The following is a 25,544-nucleotide window of genomic DNA, read 5'->3' as shown; positions in this document are numbered from 1 at the left end:
AATTTTTGATGGCTGCATTTTTAATACAGGTCGACCTTCTTCCTTTGAGGCTGCATGCCAGATTAATTGATAAATAGTACAAGTCTGTAGTGCCGGGTTCTCCTAAGCAAAACAAGTAGGAAAATCCATAAAAAACTGCCTTGCGGCTCCTTAGAAGTACTTTAAAAAGGTAAAATTTAAAGTAGTTTTGACCCTACCTTTCCTTTCCCCTACAGTTAGATGAACAAAACCTGCCATGTTCCTTTTTAAAAAAAAAAAAAAAAAAATTATTTATTTATTTTGGCTGCCTTCGGTCTTTGTTGCTACGCACGGGCTTTTTCTCTAGTTGTGGCGAATGGGGGCTACTTTTCGTTGTGGTGCGCAGGTTTTTCATTGTAGTGGCTTCTCTTGTTGTGGAGCACAGACTCTAGGTGCGTGGGCTTCAGTAGTTGTGGCTTGTGGGCTCTAGAGCACAGGCCCCGTAGTTGTGGCACAAGGGCTTAGTTGCTCCACGGCATGTGGGATCTCACTGGACCAGGGCTTGAACTCGTGTCCTCTGCATTGGCAGGCGGATTCTTAACCACTGCGCCACCAGGGAAGCTCTCTGTGTTCTTTTATAAGCTAGTTATTGTATTCTAAAAGTTTACATGAAGGTGTTAAAGCTGAGGCTTAGAGAGAGAATTTTTGTGTAAGAGAGTGTGGATCTGTCAGTAATGTCCATACAAGAAGCCATTCCACAAATATAATTATAAATTGTAAAAAAATAACTGATAGAAATCTATGTTATGAAGAAGTCATCGGAAAAGAAACATTTGATTAAGTTGACTTACTTCTGTTGTTTCTCTGTGACAGTTGTTACTTTTGCTCTGTTATATTCTGTAAATCTCCAGCTATATTGTTTCCGTAATCATTATCGCCATTTCTGTGAAGAAGGAAACCAAATAATCAATTTTGCAAAACTAAATTTTACAAAAGACCATCCACAAAAGATAACTTACCTCTTTTAATTTAATGAGTCATCACATCCAAAATTATCTGTTTTTTCCACCATGGACAAGTGGCCCAATGAAAAACAGGCATCTTTATCCAGCTCTGTGGCAGCTTCAGAGAGATTACAAGTCCTGAGTCAATTTTATAATATTGGCTTTGTGATAGTGGCAGTACCTATTTTTTTTAAGATTTTACCTTTTTTTCCCTGTCTCATTGCTGGCTCAAGTAAAGTTTCATGATTCAGCCCTGCCCCGGATGCGGAGGCCAGAGCAGGAAGTGTTGCTGCCCTTCCAAGTTTCTTCCCTGCTCCAGATGTTCTGGCTGAGCTCTCCATGGTCCTGGATTTGGGGCTTTGCCTGACATTAAAGAGAACTTTCAGATTTGTGATGTTTTGGGAGATACTTTGAAAGATCTTCTTCCTTCTAGGAGTACACATATACTCTTTCTGACTAATAATTATCATTGCAATTTTCAAGTCTTCCATAGAAGCTTTCGCCATCTTCCTGAGTAACCCGTTCCCTTAACTACTGTTTGGATGTTCATTTTTCTATGTAAACAAAATTGCGTGTCTTACCATTGAATGCCACTTTTTTTCTACTTTAGGGAACAAAAAAATGGCCCCTTATTATTCTTAGTACAGGCAATCACTTATTTATAAACATTTAACCTTCCATTAATGAGACATGTTTTATTTTTTATTTGAACAAGTTATTGAATATACCTGTGGTGTAAAACAGATAGACTTATAGGCATAAGGAGGACCATAATGAAAAATCAATATCTCTGCAATCAAGTAGTTTTATTTAACTGAAGTACACAATGTGGTATATCAGAACCAGTGTATAGAAATCATATTGGTGAGAACAGAGTGTAAATTATAAATCGACCTTAAAGCATAGAACAGTCAGTGTGACCTGAGCTTAGGTTTTCATTTAACACATCTTATACAGTATTCCTGTGTGCCAGGCACCACTGCCAATATTTTACAAAAATTACCTCACTTAATTTCAACAAGAACCTTATGAAGCAGATAGTATTATCATCCCATCTCACAGGTGAGAAAAACTGAGGCAAAAGAAGTTAAGTAAATTGCTCAAGTTTACATAATTCGTAAGATACAGAGTCAGGATTTAAATACAGGCAGTCTGGCTCGGCAATCCACACACTTAGCTGCTGCCTTCCGCTAGTGTGGAGGCTATGCTGAGAGAGGCAGCAGACAGAACTTAAAGAAAGTGAGAATCGTGAGCTGAGAGAACATGGAAGGAGTTTCAGAAATCAGCAGTTTAGGGCTGTCACCAAGCAGAAGTCAGGCCTTTGATTTAAGGTCTACTATCAATATGGGAAATAAAATTTACTAAAAAATGAAGGTCACAAGTGGCAGTTTGAGAGGACAATGAGGAAAACAAATAAGTATTCAGAATTATAAAACTATAACCAGAGTAAAAAAAAAAAAAAAAGGTGGTAGGAAAGAGGCTGCTGGTTAAAGAAAATTACAAAGAATTGTGGAGGAATAAGGTAATAATCAGATGTGGTACTAGGATCAAAACAGTTGGGCTTTTGTCCCCAGGTAAGTTTTATTAATGCTTATATAACATTTACAACATGGCAGGCATTTAGCACTTTACATATATTAGCTCAATTACTCCTCTGAGCAATATTGTGATGTATGTACTAGTATAATGTCTATTTCCCAGATGAGGAAACTGAGGCCTAAAGAAGTTGAGACACCTATCTAAGGTAGCCCAGCTAGTAACTGTGTGATGATGTGAATAGTTACAGTCTGGCTACAGAGCCCCTACTCCTAACCCCTGTGCTTCCAAGAAAGTTGAAGGAAGGGTTGACTATATTTTAAGCATTCTTAAGTCTTTCCAACCTATTAAAATTCTTAGTTGTAAAACTCTGAAGTAGACTCTACCACATTTAGAGCTTACGAACTATCTTAACTGTTATCACATTATTGACCAGAGATGTATTAATACATCTTTTGTTACCCAAACGTTATTGACCAGAGATGTATCGATATCACTTACATAACAAATTGCCGGCCACAGGCATTAGTTTCCACAAAAATCCCTGGGTTAATAATAAGTTAAAATTTAGAATTGTCCAAGGGGTTTACTTCTTTGTGGTCTACAATATACTAACATGAAATTATCATATGAGTCATTGCAGTGGTCCCAGGAGATTTGCCAAATACTCCTTGTTTGTCATTCTCATGATCTAAGATGATAAAATTGAGGCTCGACTTAGTGACTTAGAATTATAAGTGGCCTACAGTGGCCAAAGTGGGTCTCATAACTCCTTCATTGGGACTCTTTCCGCAAAATATACAACTTGCCAAAGGAACTTAAAATAGATGGAAAGATTAAAAAAATCACTTTACATTTACAAGCACTGACTGCTAAATCTTCATTCTTAGTAAACTCTTTTTTGATTGCTTGTCAGCTATGCTTAAAGATATAACTATAGAATGTAAAAATTGTTTCAAAGTGTTGAACGGAAACATACATAATATTATTTTAACCAAGGTATTTCTTTAGGATAAGTTAATTCTAGCAACATCAATGGCAAAAAGAGGGCAGAATCCAACTTTATAATCCTTATATGAGGAAATTCTATACATTAGATTATTATTTTTTTGGTTGGGTGCTGGGCTACTTTTGAAAATCTGAAAATCATTTACCATCACCCCCAAAATATACACATATATACATAATTTTGCCTATGATTTTCAGATATGTGTGTGTGTATCTTTGGAAATAGTTGTTGATTTTGTTGCTGGTGGTGGTAATTATTAGTGAGGATACTGTCATCATCAAAGAGAATTGAAATTTTGTTTTGTGGAGGGTTTTCTGTTACTCAGAGTCCAAGTGAAAGAACATTAAAGCAGTGGGAAGTTTGGACCCAAGGAGTATTTACTGTTTAATCGTATTTTAGGTGGCAGAGATCAGGCCATAACATTCACTCACACACAGTCAGTCCATTCTTTCTCTAGTATTTAGAAATGCAACCATAATGTTTTGGTTTAGAACAGAATGTATAAATGCAAATTTATTTTAGGTTTTAATGTAGTCCTTAATTCAATTTGAGAATTACTTGTAACTAGGCTCTATTTCACAAAAGCAGGCAAAAGATTAATCCACAATCTGTCATTGTCTTAAGGACTTTAGCTTCATCTATTGTATCAGCATCTCCACAACCTTTATAATCCTTTAACTGTGTTTTAATGCTCTTGCCCTCAAAACCAGTTACTACTTATTACAGACACAGTGCTATCATTCGGAAAGTCTTCTGTACTATGGTGTCAGCATAGTGATGTGATGTGGGAGTCATGGAAACCCATTGTTATTAAGATTGTAGCCAGGACGATTACTCCAGTAGGGTAACACGGTTGTGGGTTAGAGATTTTTTTTTTAAAAGGGGAGAAGTAGAGAAGAGAAAAACAATAAGGAGATAGTATGGGAACACATAAAGTAAGTGGTATATTGGAAAAGTGTCAAGAGCGCAATGTTTAGACAAGGCACCCCAAAGCCTTAGTGTCCACATATTCCCCTTGTTTGAGTAGACAAAAGAAGTCATCTCCCCTCTACCTCACCCCTGGAGCTCACTGGGCTGCTCCCTGTGATCTTGGGCTTGGCCTACCCTTAGGATTAGGTTTTTTCCCTTAGATTATTGATAAGCCCATGCAGTGATATCAATTTCAGAATAACTGCCTAATCCTCTACTTGCTTCAGTTGAATAGAGAAATTCCTAGTGTGAATATTAGTAATATTAATTAGATAACAAGTGAATCCATTTGTGATCACTAAGTGGCATGTGTAAGTAAAATTATATATAACATCCATGTAAAACTTCTGGCAAAATTGGCCTCCCAAATTATTACCCAATTGTAAAATGAGTCCCTGCTCCATTATTGACCAAATGGCATGTTCTGTTTGGCTCACATGATTTTTAAAAACGCCAATTAGTTAACATAAAATGAAAACATAACATAAAATTGGAAGTGCTATGTAATAATTCAGATTTTGTTTTCTAGAAATAGCAACAGCAGAAATCTGGCAACACTAGGCATGCTTTCCCCCAGAGCAGCACACGCAAAAGTGAAATGGTGTGCTCTTTCCTTTGCCTGGGCTTTCATCCTCCACTTCTCCACAGGTGGCATCAGGCCTCTTTACTCATTGACATTCCCTGCCTTCACCCTGCAAGCCCTTGAGTTTGCAGCCCCTGGTCTAGAGCTCCATCATAGTCACTTACTGGACCAAAAAGAAAAGAAAAGAAAAAAAAAAAAAAGTAAGTTCAGCCCACCTTCTGGAGTAGTATTCGATTACAAGAACACAAAAAGAGCAAAGCATTGAACTTGAACCACTGCAGTCTACAAGTGGTAGAGAAAACATGTCAAATGACACAGTTCTTTTGGCAGAGCTGACTTTAATGGTGTTAGATTACTTTTATTATATAGAAGGAGAGCTATGAATCATTGTTTTATTCTAAGATGTTGACCTGCATCCTGGTTATACTTATACTTTGTCAGATTGTAAGGCATCTCTTACTTTTATTTACGTAATTTTCAACAAGCCACACTGAGCATTTAAAGAAGTGAATGGAGGCCAGCTAAAATTTGGGGAAATAAATGGCATAACATGTCTTTTCCTTATAAATTAGTGATGTTTCTGCTTATCACCAACATTAAGACAAAAGTTCGTCACCTGTGACTGCTTTGACTCTGAAAATGATAGTTCTGAGAAATACATTAGTTAGCTAATGTGGAATATTTTATTAATAGAGTGAACATGAAACCGGTAGGGGTATTAGCCTAGCAAGTATTTGAGCATAGCATTATGGCATTACTTAAATCACATAGATATTCAATAAAGTACCTGAAATGTCTGCAGTGAAAACAGTGTTTCCACTATGAACAATATCAGATGTGGTCTAAGGTAATAGGGAATGTTATTGCTCATATTAAGAGATTGGAGCCACACTGCTGGACTCATTTTAATCTATTCCTCTGGTCTTGCTTCCTTATTTCTCTTTCCTGATATTTTGTAATGGGAAACCAGAATGCTAGATTCAAAGATTTAAAATGCCTTCAAAGTCCAATAAAATGGATACTTACAAATGATGTTAATAATACCTTGATACTATAAATATTGTCCAATTTTTTTATCATCACAGTCTGATTTTGAATTTATTTTTCATCAGACGCAAAACGGAGCAATTCAGAGTAGGTGCACTTCTCCTGTCAGATGCTCACATACAACTTCAGTTGTGCTAGATTCTGCCCTCAGCAATGTGAGCAAACTTCAAACAGAAATGTACATGAATAGTTAAAGGAAAATGCTGGATCCCACCTGTTGCCTCTTATGTGAAGTAATATGTCTATAATGTTTATAAATTTTAATAACCCATACAGGGCTTCATCTTTCAACATTAAATTTATGTTATCTTAAAGTTTGACTTTTCTGGGTGATATATTTTATTCTCTAGTATCTTAGAGAGTCTATCCATCTATGAATGTATGTTCATTAATAGAGAATTAACATATTCTCTTATCAATCAATTACCAGTGCATTTATATAGTTACATTGAAATCTTCATTTCCAATAAGATGTTTTCTTTATGTGACTGAAGGTCATGGTTCTTATTGAGGGCTGGAAGCATATCAACATTTTATTTGTTAATTCTGTGAACAGTGTGTTTGTTTACCCTTTGTTTCTCAAGATGGTGACTGAAATAAATTTTTTCAAATGTGTCCTTCTGATGCTTTACAGTTCCATAGTGATAACCGTTAAATGAACAAAACCATTAGCTTACGAATAGATATATAAATACAATCCCAATCTTTTAAATTGCTCATAGCTGATAACATCAAGCATCACCTGTAAACCTTATGTCTTAGAAACAATTAACATATCTCAGTGCATAGGTGATTGGAGGAAAAAACTTAACAAGCAAACTATTTTTACTCATTGCACTTGAGTTTATGGCATATAACCTAGAACTGGAATTTATGGTTTTAGAGGTCATTGTCTGGAACTCCTTTTACTATGTCCCTGGAATTTTGAAGATGATTTTGGTAGATTTTTGCTGGGGGAAAAAAAGAAGTAAAAAGAAAAGCAGTTTATGCTTGATGACAGAGTCACGTGTTCTAAACAACACTTTTTCACTCCTTTGATTCCAGTTTACAAGCATTGAGAAAGGAGAAGTCCCGGGATGCTGCTCGCTCCCGCCGGGGAAAAGAAAACTTTGAGTTCTATGAATTGGCCAAGTTGTTGCCTCTTCCTGCAGCCATCACTAGCCAGCTTGACAAGGCCTCCATCATTCGACTTACAATTAGCTATCTGAAAATGAGAGACTTTGCTAACCAAGGGGACCCTCCATGGAACTTGCGAATGGAAGGCCCTCCACCTAACACTTCAGTAAAAGGTAAGGTTTCTGCCACTGTTCATCCTGGAATATGGTGGTCTGTAGGTGTCTTTAAGATGAAATGTTTACCATCATCCTTTCTTCTTTTCCTGCATATCAAATCCTTTAAAGGGATACAAATGTGGAAATCTGAACTCTGCATGAGAAAGACACCATGTGAAGGTGAAATAAACCTCTTCTATTTCTATTTTATTTTCAAAAAAGTCTGTCAGCCTAAATATTCTATCACTGTAGATAAGGTTTCAGGGAAATGAGAATGAAATGACTTAACATTAATATGCTTCTTGGGCTTAATTTATGTTATGCTAATACATGCAAATTATTATTAAGGGGTGGAGTATGAGAATATTTGTTAAAGGGTAGGGCTAATATTTTCTGGTTTTAGTTACAAAAGAGAGGATGGGAGCAAAGTAGAGCTATAGCAGACATTTTGAGTAATGATTTCACTGACTAACAAAATGATCAATGTGTGTGTTAATGTTTCAACTCTTTATGCATATTGCATAAAATTTATAAATATAAACATGTATTTGTGCCCCCAATCATTGGTGCAGTTTCCCTTAAAACTTATTATTTAGAAATTTTAGGCCTTCTTCACTCTGATACTTAAGAGGGTTATTTTCTGGTGTGTTCTTGAAACGCCTAATAATTGATGAGATTTTAAACATATGAATATGCATGCATATGTTTATTGATGTACATGTGGTGTTGGCCATTGATTTTCTGTCTTGAAAATGTATCATTCAAGGCATGGGACAGGATCTCTGCTGGGTTTTGTGCTTTAACCTTGTATCTAGGCCCTTGATGAGCATGGAATAAAATTGGACATTTGGTGGAATTGTAGGCAGCCTCCTCTGGGGGAGGAATTAGATTCTTTAGTTATGTGATTACACCTTGACAATGACTTATGAAGTCCCTGTACTCTTGGCTGTTGTAGGGCAGGGTACTAGAGGGGAGCTATAACCTAGTATAGGATTCAAATTAAAACGAAGGGTCAAAAGCAGTGACTGTTGACAATTCTGTGCTAAGAGGTATAAGCATATGTATCTATGTACTTGTGTGAATCTGTTTGTATCTTTGCTCTTGTTACTTAGAGATTGTGTTTCTTAGGCTTATTAGAGAAGGAAAATTAGAATTCAAATTGTAACAGGTTTTTTCTCTAGAGCAGGGGTTGGCGAACATTTTATGTAAAGGCCATATAGTAAATATTTTAGTTTTGGGGGAGTACTCAACTCTGCCATTGTAGCATGAAATCAACCATAGACAGCATGTAAACAACAGGGTATGACTGTGTTCTAATAAAACTGTACTTACAAAGCAGGCAGCTGCCACCAAATTTGGCCCACAAGCCAGAGTTCACAGACTCCTGCTCTAAGTATAAGAATGACATTTGAAGGTTGAGAAGACCATACAACAGAGATAGCTCTCAAGGGCAGGATGTAAGTATAAGGTAGCACAGGACAAATAAACCAAGGCACATTCATGCTGTTCTTTTACAGCCCTTCTGCCCTTAAGAATGTTGATGTCAGCTTGGTAATACACCAGTCCATGTTGCAGATGCTAAAGCAGTGGTGAATTTTCCCAAGCTAAAGATGTGAATATAATCCTAGTAAATACTTAAGAATTTATTCAGTAGGTTGTCTTCGTGTTTATTCCAAATCATGTAAGATGAATGGATAAATACAGCAGGTTAGAAATCACACAACATGCAAAATATATTCTTAATCTTATTCTTCAATTTGAAATACATTGAGGGACTAGACTTATATTAACTTTTTAAACATAATTATCTTTTATTTCCATCTTTTCTTTAAGAGAATTGGCAGTTTATAGTAGGCTTCCTTGGTAGTGGCGGCTGCCAAAGTAGGAAAACCTAATGGTTCCATGATCTGTCCGTTCTTCTACGATGTGATAATTCTGCTTGCTTTTAGAATCATGGCCTTTTAGAGGTGCACAATTATAGATACTATAGACCTAAGCCCTCATTTTACAGGGGAGGGAAATGATGTAGAAAGGGTTTACGGTTAAGTGTTAGAAGATCTAAAACTAGAATCCCATTGTTCTGCTTTTCTGTCTAGGGTTCTTTCTATCAGATATCATTTCTGGCAATAATATTTGATTTCTATCACTATCATCAAACATTCCAGGTGAGAATGCTCTCAGCTTTGGACTATGGCTAATAATTCATTTTTATTTTGTGACCTTCAGTCAACTCAACTCTGTAACTACTAATGATGAAGATGGATAAAAACAAGATAAAATATGATCTCTGCCCATAAGGGTGTTTCAGTCTTTGGAGGAACATGGTGGTGTCAGTGAGAAAAATGTGGAGATTGGGATGGATGTTTTGAAGGCTGGAAAGAGATACCAGATTTTATTACTTAAAAAATTTTATCCAGACTATGGCAGAGCATCCAATTTGGCACATGCATATTCTATTAGGAAACTGATGATAGTCTACAACTGAAGACTATACTGTACTGAAGTATAGAGACTATGCTGTTTACCTTGGCTCTCAAATGTTGCTAGGAATGCAATGGGCACTTTCTATAAACTGGTTCTGCTGTACGATATATGTATTTTTTATTGCTTTGCTCTAGTTCTATAATGCAAACCTGCTACTCATTCTGATCAAACATTCATGAAACAACATCAAAAGAAATTCATTTTAATTTATTAAGGTCTTCTATGTTGTGCCCTTGAAGAAGTTCATATGGATAAACAAGCTTATATAAATAGCCTGCAGCATCATGTGAAGTGCAGTTCATAATCCAACAATAAAACGATAGACATTATGCTTTGTGCTTCTCCAAGCAGTCTCTTGAATAAACCTAAAGGCATTTGGAAATTTATATGAAAAGTACTTATACGATGTAGGCAACATTTCTTTTTAATGTGATGAGTTGTTCACATTAATAATTAAATTTCAAAACTTAAATTTGTCCCAAACAACTATATAGAAATTTAATCATTTTAATTTACTGCTTCAGAAAGGTCCTTTATTCTGCCCTGTGTTCATTACATCTTTTCTTAAAGTCTATAAAGTTTGATGAGTTTGTTTTGTAATGGCAATTGTGTACAGATTATTACAAGTTATGCTTGCAGAAAGAACACTCGGGTGACAGTGTGTAATATGTCCTGAGTCAGTTACTTCATGGAAGTGATATGTTAAGCAATTGGAAGGTAACAGATAGTTTTTCCTATTATTTTAGAAATATCTCTATTGTTATAATACAGATCAAATCTACAATGAACGTTATACATTATTCAAAAAATGACCAGGCATTCTCAGCAGTGTTTTAGCTAAATAACTGATGATTGTAACCTTTAAAGAAATCTCATTGTGGTGACTGTTGGTAAATTACTTCTCCATTCATAGTAATCTCTATTTAGAGGCTATCTAGAAACTATTATATCTTTTATTAATCTTAAAAGCAATGGCTGCTGATTTGACATTTGCTAAAACTAGATAAATTTTCTGTCTTTCTGATATCAATCACAGACTTCAGTCAATTGTTGCAGTATATCTGCTGCAACTCTATTAATCCAGGAATATTTACCACTGTAAGCGTAAGTTTTATTTCACTTTAAACGCTGCAGCTTTTAAACAACAATTTGCCTATATGTGTGACAAGCCAGAATGCTACAATAGGTAAAATACAAGACATTTTTAGCCTTTGGAAGGGAACAGTTGAAAAATATGCAAGACAACTGGTGATTAGAATTGAATGAACATATTAGGGAAGAACTTTAGTATTTTCATGGAATTTCCTTTCACTATTTCAGGCAACTATTGTGACTTAATGTAGATGTTTCTGAGAGGAGAGGAGACTTGCAGGTCTTTATTTAAGCAACTTATAATCTATCTTTAGCCGAAGACCAGACTGTTACTTAAGCAATGATGTTTAATGTATTCATTTAAGTCAGTCATGTAGGGTAAATGAGGATAGGATATCCTTCAGAGTGACATTGAGTTACTACTATAATGATTGTCTCCAAGATTCATATAACATTTTATAAAATGGTTCTAGTTCCATAGAAGGTAGAGATTCCAAGACACTCTGAGTGATAGGTCTTCTTGGTTTAAGCAGCTCCAAAGTCTTCTTATTCCTGTTCTGGTGTTTTTACTGTGTGCTGACACACATTTACCTCTACCAAATGACATTTATGTTTGGAGGCAAGTGTCATATTCCTTGTTATTTAAAAAAATGTAAAATAAAAGTTGTTAGAATCAATACATGGCATGTATACCAGCCTGTGGTATTCTTTTTTTTCTTTTTTAAACACCAGTAAATGATAGAGCCCAGGGTGAACCCTTAGGTTGTGCAAAAGAGCTTCCTATAAGGCTAGGAAAGTAGGAGAGAAGATGGAAACTTACTGCTTGCTTGGTTCCTATTCTTAACTCCATCATCCTCAGTAGACTGAGGGCCTGACTCCCTGCTCTAGTCTCTAGTTTCATTTGCCCCAATCCACAGTCAGTGGTGGCATGAAATGGAAATAAAACCATCCAAAAGCTGAGCTGACAATGTTCATTCCTGCCTATTTTGGTAGCAAGTGCCAAGTTTTACTAGTATATGAAAGTATGTGATATAATTGCCTTTTCTTAGATATGCTTCCAGGAAGGCTCTTTAATTACATGTTAATATCCTTTAATATCTTTTTTTTTTTTTTTTTTTTTTTGCGGTACGCGGGCCTCTCACTATTGTGGCCTCTCCCGTTGCAGAGCACAGGCTCTGGCTGCGCGGGCCCAGCTGCCACGGCTCACGGGCCCGGCTGCTCTGTGGCATGTGGGATCTTCCCGGACCGGGGCACGAACTCGTGTCCCCTGCATCGGCAGGCGGACTCTCAACCACTGCGCCACCAGGGAAGCCCTATCCTTTAATGTCTTTCCAATGAAGTTAATCACTTCTGAAAGAAGCTCATTTAAGAGCTAACCTTTTACTTTCTTTAGTTTTACATCATGATGGGATGAGCAATGTTGATGTCACCACACATCCCTAGGATCTCCATCTTTGACACTGGACAGGAAGTGCTTTCTGACAAATATGGGCTTGATGGTAGAGTAAGTCCCTGAGACTCTAATTCTGTTAAGTTTCACATGTTACCAGGAAAAGCTTTGCTATTTATGAAGGGGGAGACTCTAGTCTACGTGTAGCATGAAGAATGTAAAAAGCATTGCTGGGTTCTTGCCACATGCCTCTGTTGAAGAATTTGATTGGTCATCATTATTTTCAGTGCGTCTGGCACTATTGAGCATCCAGAATTAGCCTCAACTCCAAACACCAATTCAAGGAAAGCGTGTTTATGAGAGTATGACTGTGAGCGTGTGAAAATCCAGGTGTCCTAGTTAGCTATACTGCCAGGGCAACAAGCAATCACAATATCTTAGAAGTATGTCATAAAGCTTTTACTCTTCATGTGGCTGCAGGTAGTCTGGAGGTTGGCAGATCTAGGCTGGGCTTAGCTGTGTGGTTCTACTTCTTGCCGCAGCTCTGGCTGGGCTTGACTTCTTGCTTAGGGTTCAGCTCAGGTCTGCCCCCTGTCAAGGAGCAGCAGATATTTGGGAGAAGCTCTTTTCATGGTGATGATAAAGGTATAAGAGGGGTGAACAAAAGCAGTACCTCTTACGGAAATTTTTGTGGAGTCTTCTGGAAATGAGGACAGAGGAGTGCATGTGTACTCTTTTTGCATCCTACAACAGGATTCATCTGTCTGTCCCTTTCTCCGTGGTCATCTCCTTTTTTTTTCCAGCAACACCAACTACCCAAACATTTATGCCTTTGTACATGCCACCATCTGACTGGATTGTCCTTTTTCTTCTTTTGGTTTTGCTGAACTAGTCACCTTCCAAAAGCCAGCTTAGATTTACTTGCTAAATTAATCTTCTCCCCTTCCCCAGAATATTAGTCATTTCTTTCTATAGCTTACTGATATACCGTCTGTTGCTTTAGTATCAATTCACAATTCATTATATACTTGTCTCTCTATATTTAGACTATGAACAATTTGAGGGAACAGTCTGGGTCATCTTATATCTGTGTATGTCTCCATGTGCAGTACCCAGGAAAGTAAGTCTTTAACCATGTTTTCAAATTAAATGGTATGGAATTGGATTGTATCTTGGCATTGCTATTAGCACAGCTAAACAATGCTGATGAAAGCTATGGGTGGGCCTACGTCATAAGCTAGGAAGAAGAAAAAGGGAGAGTAAATCAAAAGGCAGGGCAGAAGAAAAATATGGGGGAAATGATGGGAATAGTGTGAAACCAAGGGGAAAAATACAATGTACGGAGTAGGAGTTAGGAGGAGTGGTAGCCTACCTCTGCCCCCTGCCCTCTAGGATGAGTCCCTACCCTGTAATGGCCTTCCTCTGCCAACATATTTCTCTCTAATGTACAGGCTGAGGAGTTGAAAGTTAAAAAAGAAGTAGTGTCAAGAAACCCTAAGTGTCCTGTGAGTGTGTGTATTCAAGTCTATTCAGCACATGTCTGAGTGCCTTCTCTTAGTAAGTCCTCTGAGTCCTCTGCTGGGTATTGTGGTGGGGACAGATAGAGAAAGTATAAGGCACAGTCCTGACCGTGGAGGTATTTATCATTTCTTGAGAAATACATTTGGAAAAAAAAGAGAGGAAGGAAGGAAGATTCGAGCTTTTGATATGATTAAATGTACCATGTGACCTAGGACAAGGAGGCCAACAGAATCTTGGGTTTAAGGATCATACAGATCACCTGTTTCAATCCCTTTGCTATTGTGTTGAGCAAACTGATGTAGAGTGAAGTTTAGTGGTACAAAGTCAGTAGCAAGCTTGGGACTGGAATTTGAACCTCTGGAATCCCAATTCAGCACATTTTCCTCCATTTCTAAGTTTAGCATATATCACCAGCTGTCCATCAGTATCCCTTTTTCCTCTTGACATTATACATGAACATATGTGCACATATATGGCTCATGTGTAGAGATCTGCCCTCCTTAGGTCAAATGTTACCACTGTGTCCAAATTCAGAAAACATTTTTAGGCTATTCAAAAGCGGAAGATTTAAGATTCAGTGAAAATAATTATTTTAAAAAGGTATTAATAGAGGGGTGGGATAGGGAGGGTGGGAGAGAGGGTGATGCAAGAGGGAAGAGATATGGGAACATATGTATATGTATAACTGATTCAGTTTGTTGTAAAGGAAAAACTAACACACTATTGTAAAACAATTATACTCCAATAAAGATGTTAAAAAAAAATTAAAAAAAATAAAAAGGTATTAAATGCTAAAATTAGAGGAAGCTGTATGAAGAGTCTATGGGAACTCTCTGTTAACTTTGCAACGAATCTGTACATCTAAAATCATTCCAAAGTAGAAAGGTTATTTTTTTAAAAAGCACTATAATTACTCTCATGAAAGAAACTTAAGAAAAACCAATCTCTCCCCAAATGGAAACTTGTGTCCCAGTTTCCTACTTTTTCAACTGGTCACTGTTGACTCCCCAAAGGCTTAACCTTCTCTAGGGCTTCATAGTTGGTTGTATTGTTTAAGAAATGTGATCAACAATTTTTTTTTTTTTTTTTTTTTGCGTTACGCGGGCCTCTCACTGTCACGGCCTCTGCCATTGCGGAGCGCAGGCTCTGGACGCACAGGCTCAGCCGCCATGGCTCACGGGCCCAGCCGCTCTGCGTCATGTGGGATCTTCCTGGACCGGGGCACGAACCCGTGTCCCCTGCATCGGCAGGCGGACTCTCAACCACTGCGCCACCAGGGAAGCCCGATCAACAATTTTAATAACATCAGGATATGGAAGAAATAAGGTTGATTAAACTGTTTACATATGGTTTTCTTTAAAACTTTGTAAATGACTTACTTCCATCAGTAAGGAGTCATAGGAGCACAAGGGTACACCCTGGTTATTCTCCCTCCTTTTTTCACTAAAAGTTATGACTATTGCTACATTGTCTATTCATCTGAACTTGGTCAAAGATTGCCTAAAAGGGGAAGTTAGAAAGCCAAGACAGAAACTAGTTATAGAGTTCTAGAATAGGGTTGGCAAACTTTTTTCTGTAAAGGACCAGATAGTAAACAATTTAGCCTTTGTGGTCCACAGAGTCTCTGCTGCAGTGATTTAACTCAAGTATTATAGCGCAAAAGAAGCCATACACAATTCGTAACTCAATGACTATGGCTATATTTGAATAAACCTTTATTTGTGGACACTGGAATCTAATTATGACATGTCATGAAATATTCTTCTTCTTATGGTTTTTCTCAACTGTTAAAAATTTTAAAAATTCGTAGTGGATTGTTTAGAAACAGAAGGCAGGCTGGATTTGACCTGCAGACTGTAGTTTGCCAACTGCTGTAAAGAGCATTAAAACTGGAAGGGACTTAGGTACTTTTTTAGAACCCATTGTTGTCAAAAGCATACTGTTAGCTGTAAAAGGCTGGGTTTTGTGTATGTTATATGGGTATAGTGATAACAGTGAATGGCAAGTGAAGTGGAGTGTTTTATTTTTTTAAAATTTATCTTCAGAGCTAATGTGTGTTCATGTAATGAACTTACTATAGTGGCCAACGTAACTAAATTGTGTGCCAGCCAGGGATATCATGTTGCCGATTTTGCTAGGTTTCCATGGATACACGCTATCTTCTGCATTGCATATATTACAGAAAAATTAAGTGTAAGTCATTCTAAGTCATTGACATGATCTGGCTTACTGTTATTCTCTGCTTCCTCAATTTAATGTGGCATATGATCCAAATGAGGGCTCTTCAGATAGTCTCCTCTAGATGCAGGATCTTATTAAAGAGAAAAAAGATTAAAGCTTTGTCCACCTAAGACTATTGTTTGGTCATTTTGACTTAACTAATCAAACAGCTGGTCAGTTCAGTTAAATAATTATTTTGATTTATTTTCCCACATAATTTAGTATTTGTCTGATTCAGCTGGGGGATTAAGACATGATACGGCTGTAATCATCATGAAAAAATTACTAGAAGTAAGAAATTTGAGATGTGTATATCAAGAATCCAACATTATTATCAGCATTAGAATGAATAAGATTGGTAAAGCTAAGCTAGTTATTTACAGGTAGAGTTGAACGTGTCTCCAAAACCATGTATACATAAAGTGAAGACATATGGCTAAATTGTCCAGTATAATTTAATTTTCACAACTTACTAAAATATTTTACTAAAGAAACAAAACACAGTCACTAGGAAATAGCTGCCATGGTCTCTGTCATAGTCCATTGAGATCAGTCCATCACTGGGTGTTGACAGAGTGCTCAAAGGGTGAGCGCTACTGTGTGCAGTAGTTGGAAGAAACTGAAATTCGTGATTTCATAGTCAGAACTTCCCAAAGCACTGCAGAGACTTAAAGTATTCAGTAATGTTTTGTAATTAAAGCACATCCCTCACATATAATTTTACAGTTTGGGAAATAAGTCTGTGTTGAATATCAGCACTGATGATGAAAACAGACTGTGTACACAGTTTGGGTTTTATATAAATACTTTAAAATACTGGCTTTCTTCTATAAAAATAGATGAATAGTATCCAGGTTTTTACAAGAATTTTAGCATAAAAGCAAAATTGCTATCATTTTTCATTTTGAAAAGAGATGTGAAGATCTCATAAAAAAATTGTAAAGTGCAATATATGCTAGAGAGTTATGAAAGGAAAATTGGGAGGCCAGTGCAGGTAAGCCTCACTTTGGGCATACTCAGGAACTTTGGTAAAGTGGTGCAGTGATATTTTCTTACCTGACACGTGACCTAACGTGTTCTTCATTGTATGTCTGATGGATACTGAGCTCCTGAAGTAGCAGAAAAATCTGTAACAAGTTGTTCAGGCTCTGCTATTCTGTAATTTACATTTGCTGAGCAATCAGATCAAACCTTGTTGTGAGTCACATTTTGTTGCTATATGAACATCTCGTCTTGGGAAACTTAAATAATACCTTTACTAAGATTAGAGGAGAGAACTTTTGTAGGGAGTTCTAAGAATCTATAACAAAGGCACTGTCCTTATAAACAAGGCCAGTGGAGCCAGCAAAATGTATGAATGCAATGGAAGCTAAAGACCTCAGTCATCTTAATGTGTCATCAGAATTCCTCGTTAGTGACAAGGTCTTGGTCAGTGAAGTTGGAGACTCCTGAGTTCAAACCTTTGTGACTCTGAACACGTGAAATCTCTTTGGCCTCAGTTTTGTTTTCGAAAAAATGATGCAGTTGAGCCTGAGGATCCAACTGGTCTCATACTGCAGGAATCCTCGGCTGTTTGGGGAGGCTTAAGTTTACATAGAAACTACTGAAGACATGTGAGGATTCCTACTGATGATTTTTATCGTGTGTTAAAGGTAAGTTTTCTTTCTTTTTTGTGTGTGTAAGATTGTATTTCCAAAATGATGTTAATCAGAGGAAGAGATTGTCAACATGTAGTATTTATTTTGAAATACTTTTAGGGTTTCTAACATGTAAAAAGTCTTAACTTGTATCATATGACAGAGCAGAGGAAATTTAGAGCCTTTCTTAAATAATACAGGTGATTTGGTGAAGTTAAGGCAACTTTGTGTTATTTGAATACTTACAATAACAAGGTCTATGAAAGTTGATTATATAAATTATTAATATGTGGCTATTTCCTCAAGATGCTGAGAAAACAAAAGCACTCTTAAAATAGACTGTTTCTGAAATGAAGGGTCATTTATTAAAATGAATATAGTTGACACTTGTCTTCTCAGGATTTTGGCTTTATAGATAAAATCTCATAGTTGGTTTAACATAACAATTTTTTGTTGTTGTCATTAGAGATCTGGAATGGGTTATATTTCTCTTTCCATTCTACTCATCTATTCATCCTCTAAGTGTTTGAATGCTTATTAAATTGCAAGGCTATGCGGGGGACGTAAAGAGGGGAAAAAAAGGAACCTTCTCCTCTAGGAGTTTATAATCTAATGGGAGTGACAGACATGCTCACCAAATAAGAAGGAAAGATATTATTCATGTTGAAAGAGGTCTAGGCAAAGTAATGTGTGGTAACAGACAATGATTAACAGCAAATGGGGAGACCAAGAAATTACTCTTTTGCCTGGACTTTAAAGATGGGTAGGATTTTAAATTGCACAGTTTTTCACAGGTGAGTATATTGAATCTATATAAGGTACTTTAAAATATATAACTTTATTATTTTCCAAGAAAACTATTTCATGAATTTCTACTTTTAAGTAAGTATTTTTCCAAGTCTTTATTTTAGATATCCATTGGTGTTGGATAATATATTATGCATAAATATAGTTAAAGCTGTAAACACAGTGACATTTCATTAGAATTGTGGTCCCTCACTTGTTAAGTAAGCTTATGAAGGTTTTTCCTTTAAGAAGAGAGTTTTAAACTGAATACCCAAATGCCATGTAGAACATGGAGTACTTGTGTATATTTCTATTATCTGATCATATTCTCAAATAACCAAAAGCATGAATCACATACCATACTTATAAACTAAAAGCATAATCAAATATGATCTAGTATCTTTCCTCTAATATATTAGCTTTTTATAGAGTTGGAAGGAAGGCTGAAATGAGGTGTATTTTTTAATTTGACAATCCTGATACACATAGTTCATAGATTAGCATCTCAAACCTGGATATAGGAAGGCTCAGATTAGAAGAATAGCTGCCATCCTGGGAGCCTCTCAATGGAATGGCCCAAGTTCAACTGTGCCACTGGAGCAGTGGCCAGAGGGTCAGGTGCTCACCTTGGCACCCAGCTCACACGCATCCCACTAAAGCCTGAAACTGGGAGGGAAAACTAGACGGCATGGAAGAGAATGTTTTGTACTTTTATTTCATTTAAATTAGCACAAAGGGAGGGAACAGTTTTGCTTCACATGTGAAGTCAGTCATTTCTTGGGTTGCTAGCTCAATGTTTTAGCAGAACAGCTGTTCAGTACAATGTGGCTTTCTACAAAAGCAATATTTCTACTGCTAGAAAAGTGGCAGTCTGCCAAAGAGAGTGCCCAGACCAACCCCTAAACAAAAAACAATCTTTTGTCAACGACTCTAATAATTTGTACAATTCAGGAAAGGGGGTGGTGGCACAGTCTTTGCAGATGTGCATTTATGATGCTATTTTTAAGCAGAGTAGCATGAAAGAATAGATTCATATGAGTCGTAAGCTGATCATTCATTTTAAGCATTTGGCTTCTGCTCTTGCTAAAATTTCATTCTGTGCAAAGAGAACACAGCCAGCCTTGAAACGAGGTAAGGCAGGGTGTGACAACAAGATGCAATTCTTCATTTTCAAACCTGTGATGCTTGCTCAAAAACAAGCATCATTTTTCCCCACTAAAGAAATAAATGCAGTTTTCTGATCCCGTCTCAGTAGAAACTTGCTATCCTTCAGCATTTTGAGGAAATAAACTCTTAATGAACCTGCGTTCTTTTACAGCAGTCCATTCTCTGAAAATGAGTTTAAGTGCTGAAGGAAATGCCAGAAGCATTTATGCAACCAGCACCAAATTAATGTGTGTTAATTCTCTGTAGTTTAACATCATAGGCGCCATGCAGTTTTTCTGGTATCAAAACCAGGTCTATAAATGTAAGGCCAGACACTATAAAACTCTTAGAGGAAAACAGAGACAGAACACTCTATGACATAAATCACAGCAAGATCCTTTTTGACCCACCTCCTAGAGAAATGGAAATAAAAACAAAAATAAACAAATGGGACCTAATGAAACTTAAAAGCTTTTGCACAACAAAGGAAACCATAAACAGGACAAAAAGACAACCCTTAGAATGGGAGAAACTATTTGCAAATGAAACAACTGACAAAGGATTAATCTGCAAAATATACAAGTAGCTCATGCAGCTCAATATCAAGAAAACAAACAACCCAATCCAAAAATGGGCAGAAGACCTAAATAGACGTTTCTCCAAAGAAGACACACAGATTGCCAACAAACACATGAAAGGATGCTCAACATCACTAATCATTAGAGAAATGCAAATCAAAACTACCATGAAGTATCACCTCATACCAGTCAGAATGGCCATCATCAAAAAATCTACAAACAGTAAATGCTGGAGGGGGTGTGGAGAAAAGGGAACTCTCTTGCACTGTTGGTGGGAATGTAAATTTATACAGCCACTGTGGAGAACGAACAGTATGGACGTTCCTTAAAAAACTACAAATAGGACTACCATAGACCCAGCAATCCCACTACTGGGCATATACCCTGAGAAAACCATCATTCAAAAAGAGTCATGTACCAAAATGTTCATTGCAGCTCTACTTCCAATAACCAGGACATGGAAGCAATCTAAGTGTCCATCGACAGAGGAATGGATAGAGAAGATGTGGCACATATATACAATGGAATATTACTCAGCCATAAAAAGAAATGAAATTGAGTGATTTGTAGTGAGGTGGATGGACCCAGAGGCTGTCATACAGAGTGAAGTAAGTCAGAAAGAGAAAAACAAATACCCTATGCTAACACATATATATGGAATCTAAAAAAAAATGGTTCTGAAGAACCTAGGGGCAGGACAGGAATAAAGATTCAGACTTAGAGAATGGACTTGAGCATACGGGGAGGGGGAAAGGTAAGCTGGGATGAAGTGAGAGAGTAGCATGGACATATATACACTACCAAATGTAAAATAGATAGCTAGTGGGAAGCAGCCGCATAGCACAGGGAGATCAGCTCTGTGCTTTGTGACCACCTAAAGGGGTGGGATAGGGAGGGTGGGAAGGAGACGCAAGAGAGAGGAGATATGGGGATATATGTATACATATAGCTGATTCACTTTGTTACACAGCAGAAACTTGCACACCATTGTAAAGCAATTATACGCCAATAAAGATATTAAAAAAAAAAAAAAAGAAACAAAAACCAGGTCTAGTCTCAGATCTGTCTTTTGCGCTTTGGTTCTCCAAAATCTACAGCAACGGATACTGCTAGCTTTGACTCCAGTGATGGAGTTAAGAAAATAAAATGATTTTTATGAACTATAGGCCCCTGGGAAAGTACTCTCAAACTTCCCTTAATAACAGAGGATAAAATCTGATATAATTCTCATTGTTTTTATTCAACAATTATAGATGGTATTTACATGGGAGAGAATTAGACCATCTAACCTATATTATTAAAATATAAATTCACAGTGAAGAGTAGCCTCTGCTTGCTGCAACTAGAGAAAGCCTGCGCGCAGCAACTGGCATACAGGGCTTCCCTGGTGGTGCAGTGGTTAAGAGTCCGCCTGACGATGCAGGGGTCACGGGTTCATGCCCCGGTCCGGGAAGATCCCACATGCCACGGAGCAGCTGTGCCTGTGAGCCATGGCTGCTGAGCCTGTGTGTCCAGAGCCCGTGCTCCGCAACGGGAGAGGCCAGAGGCCACAACAGTGAGAGGCCTGCGTACCACAAAAAAAAAAAAAAGAAGGCATACAATTTAATACGGATTCATTCAGTAAGGGTGATCATTAGAGCAAAGACGACCCTGGAAGTTTTGCTGCCTGTATCAAAACCTTCCTCTTAATTCTGAGTAGGGGTCCTTTTTATTGTTGTTTTCTTTTTTTAAAAAAATCCAATCTTTTCATACTCTGAATAGTGTAAAAAATACTCAATTAAATGGAGTTTTGTGTGTTATTAACCAGGAGTATTTTCGCTTCACTCAAAATGCAGTGCACCCATATCATGCTGTCCTCTCAGATTTTAACATTATATATATAAATAAATGAAAAAGCATTAACTTTGATTATGGGAACTTACTAAGATAGGTTATTTTATTCTACTAATTAACGTATATCTTTAAAATTAGTTATTCAGGTGACCTACTTCATTGTACAAGTTGCTACTCAAGTGTTTTTCAGATGTTCTTGATTTTAATAAGGATTTACGGTGACAATTACAGTTCTGGCTTTTGTGTGTGTTTGTGTGTAAGCCTGCAGTGGTGGGGTACAGTACTTTGTGAAATACAAGTCCCAGACGAATTGTTTATAAAATGTTCTTTTATAAGTAAGTTAATAAAATCACATCTTACATATTTGAGAAGATGTCTAGGTGAAGGATTTCTGTGGTCATTCATATTTTGTAAAAAATGAGTTCTTTCAATAAAGTAGGTGATGTTTCCACCAAAATATATTTTACATTCATGTTTTCAACTTTTAAGCTTTTTTAAAATAAGAAAATGGAAATATAAACAATAAATTTGTGTTAATGACTTGTGTCTAATGGCAATATATTGTAGGAAAATATTGGGAGGCACAAAATTATCCATATCACATTTCTGTTGCTTTACGCATATCAGGTATTACTTGAGTAGTTTAAAAGAGTCTACACTTTGTTGTTCAAGTATGGAGATCTATGATTAATTTTTATATTTTCACGAAATCATAGAAATGACACACCTACTTTTATAGTGTACAAAGGCATTTTCTGGTATGAATTGTGTAGAAAAACATGCAAAAGATATTGCAATGCATGATCACATTTTACAAAGCTCAATGAGATGAGCATGATTTACCCTTCTGTATGTAGAGTTCTTTTTAATTATTCCTGCTCTCTGTGTGCAAAAGATACATAAGTCAGAAGAAAAAGGGGATGTTCTAAGACTCTTTTTTAAAGTGAACTGAGATGCTTTGTATATTGACCAGTTTTACCAAATGAAAGTCATTCTTTTTGTCCCATGATATACACAGGTGGTTCAGGAGCCCCAAATCCATTAATACTAGCCTCTGTACAAAAAGCAAGAAAGACTAAAATATTACTTTTTATAAATTTATGTCTGTTACAATTCATGTAAGACTCCCGTAGAGACAACTGTTTGCATTTAATAACCATACCATCTTGTCTTATCAGCCATTAGGTAATGCTTGCATTGTAGCAAAAATAAATTGAATGAGACTGGCAAGTAGACAGTTGTTTAGATGGTGGTCCAGTTGATGTCAGGATCATTGTTTTTGTTAGCATGTGAGTAAATTAACTCCATGACAAGCCGAAAAACATTTGGATTCAATTTCTAGACTTCATTTTGGCCACAACCAGCTTGTTTGGCCAAGGTCTGGGGAGCAGGAGTGTATGGGTGCCTTGGAGGAACTCATCCCTACAACAGAGCATGTTCTGTTGATTTAACAAATAACTAAACTACAGTCGCAGTTGCTCGCTCATAGCTATTTATAAGTTGAAACTGTATTATGAGGTTATAATTTCATAGTACACTCAATTTTTTCCATGTTTTTTTCACAATGTGACACTGTACTATGAAACAGTGAGACAACTTGCCCAGTGTCAGGTTTATAATCTCCCGATCTCATTAGCTCTTTGCTGAACTCATTCTCCTCTTGTACATCGCTCTCTCTTTTGAGTTATGTCTGTGGCAAAATCTTACCCTTCGTGTGATTAATGAAAGTTGATATGTTAGTGAAATCTGAGTTCTCAGACTTTGTTCTGCAGTCACCTCTTGGCTTCCTTCTACTTCTAATATTCTTTCCCCCTTCTCTTCTTTGCTTCTATCTAAGCTATTCTTTGAGTTACTACATTTTATGATCTTGCTCAAAGAACTGCAGAGCAAAATTGTCGACAGTGGTAACATTTTAAAGAACGATTTTAAACAGTGCTCAGAACAGCCAGTCCAAATCAGATATTTAAGTACAGCCTTCTCAAAGATCTCAGTGTGTCACTTTGGTTTCTAGGGCATGTAGCACTGGACAGTAGACTTGGGGGCTGAAGAAAACTCCCCAGTGCATTGTGTGCCACTTATACCCAGTATGTATAACAAACCTTACATCACACACTGATTGTGTGCAGTGTCACCCGATTTGCCGAGAACTAGAACTAATAACCTTTTCAAATGTTATCAAATTGTGACAAATCCTAGACCAATCAAATTACTTAAGTGATCACTGATCATTTATTTGATATTTTAATTTTGACTGTGGCTACCTCACAGACTTCTTGATATTTCTGTTAGTTTTTGTTAAGACCACAGATGCCAAACGAACATAGTTCATACATTTCACCAACAATGAACGCAGAATGCTGTAAATTAGCTTTATTTAATATGGCTTTAAAAGAAATGAATAGCCTTTAGCATAATTATAGACATAGAAGACACAGTGGAAATTGAGGGGAAAGCACCTGATTAGGAAGTACGTTTAACTATGTTATATGTCTGTTTGGGGTGTGAAGGGATCTGATTAGATTTTGCAATAGTGAAGGAGACAGAAGCGCTCGTACGCATGTTGCCCTGCATTTTAGGTTGCTAATGATTTCGTTTTGATGTCACCATTTAGTTTCGTACTGATCATTTATACAGACAAAAAGGAAGAAAAGAAAACTAGGAACCTGTCATCAATCATTCATTTAATCAAGTAGCAAAAGTAGATAAATAAACATACTGAGTTAATTATTCTTCTGTATGTAGTGATTGACAATAAAGTTAATTTATGCCTATTTTAGCTCTTTAATATTTAATGCTGTTCGAATTAATAGCTATTAGCAGTTCTAGGAAGGACTTGGGGATGGCCTTTTCTAAAGTGTCTTAAGAAAGTTCAGTTATCATAGGACATTTATTTACTTGAAATCTATATTGATAAAATAGTTACTTAAAAAAAGTTGTAGTTATTTGCATCTAAGCATATTAACTCTATGCTACAAATATAATGGGCAGCAATTGTTATGTTGGTCTGCCTCCTTTGTGTTACTCCTGTTCAGACTCTTAGTGAAGACTTTTCTCTTTGCAAGGTATATTTATAATGCATAAAAGGATTTGTAACCAGATACAAAGATGCTGTTAATTTAGGTGTGTATTAGATACCACACTAGTGGAAAAGAAGTCTTAGCAAGAGTGAAACACTAAAACATATGTCTAAGTTAAAAGGGTCCTTGAAAGTTCTACAAATCTATTTTTGATTTGTCAGTGTTTTTCTCAATTTTCCAGAGAAATTTCTTCTGGTGGCTATTCTTTTGGTTTTTTTTTTGTTTTTGCGGTACGGGGGCCTCTCGCTGTTGTGGCCTCTCCCATTGCGGAGCACAGGCTCCGGACCGGACGCGCAGGCTCAGCGGCCATGGCTCACGGGCCCAGCCGCTCTGCGGCATGTGGGATCTTCCTGGACTGGGGCACGAACCCGTGTCCCCTGCATTGGCAGGTGGACTCTCAACC

General features: G+C 36.9%; 1 protein-coding gene across 4 annotated transcripts in view; it reads left to right on the top strand.

Annotated features, from left to right (window-relative positions):
• NPAS3 (neuronal PAS domain protein 3) overlaps positions 1–25,544 on the top strand; it is an 868,173-nt gene that overhangs the window by 267,634 nt on the left and 574,995 nt on the right. For 2 of the 4 annotated variants that reach the window (XM_059059545.2, XM_067028589.1), the window contains exons 3-4: positions 7,151–7,395; positions 7,507–7,557. In XM_059059545.2, coding sequence (XP_058915528.1) covers positions 7,151–7,395; positions 7,507–7,557 — 296 coding nt within the window. The remainder of the gene's footprint in view (positions 1–7,150; positions 7,396–7,506; positions 7,558–25,544) is intronic. The other 2 variants (XM_059059547.2, XM_067028590.1) reach the window with 1 other exon arrangement.

Source organism: Kogia breviceps, chromosome 3, assembly GCF_026419965.1.
Source record: "Kogia breviceps isolate mKogBre1 chromosome 3, mKogBre1 haplotype 1, whole genome shotgun sequence".
Lineage (NCBI taxonomy): Eukaryota > Metazoa > Chordata > Mammalia > Artiodactyla > Physeteridae > Kogia > Kogia breviceps.
Note: the sequence above shows the minus strand (reverse complement) of the source record. Positions and strands in the feature narration are given on the sequence as shown.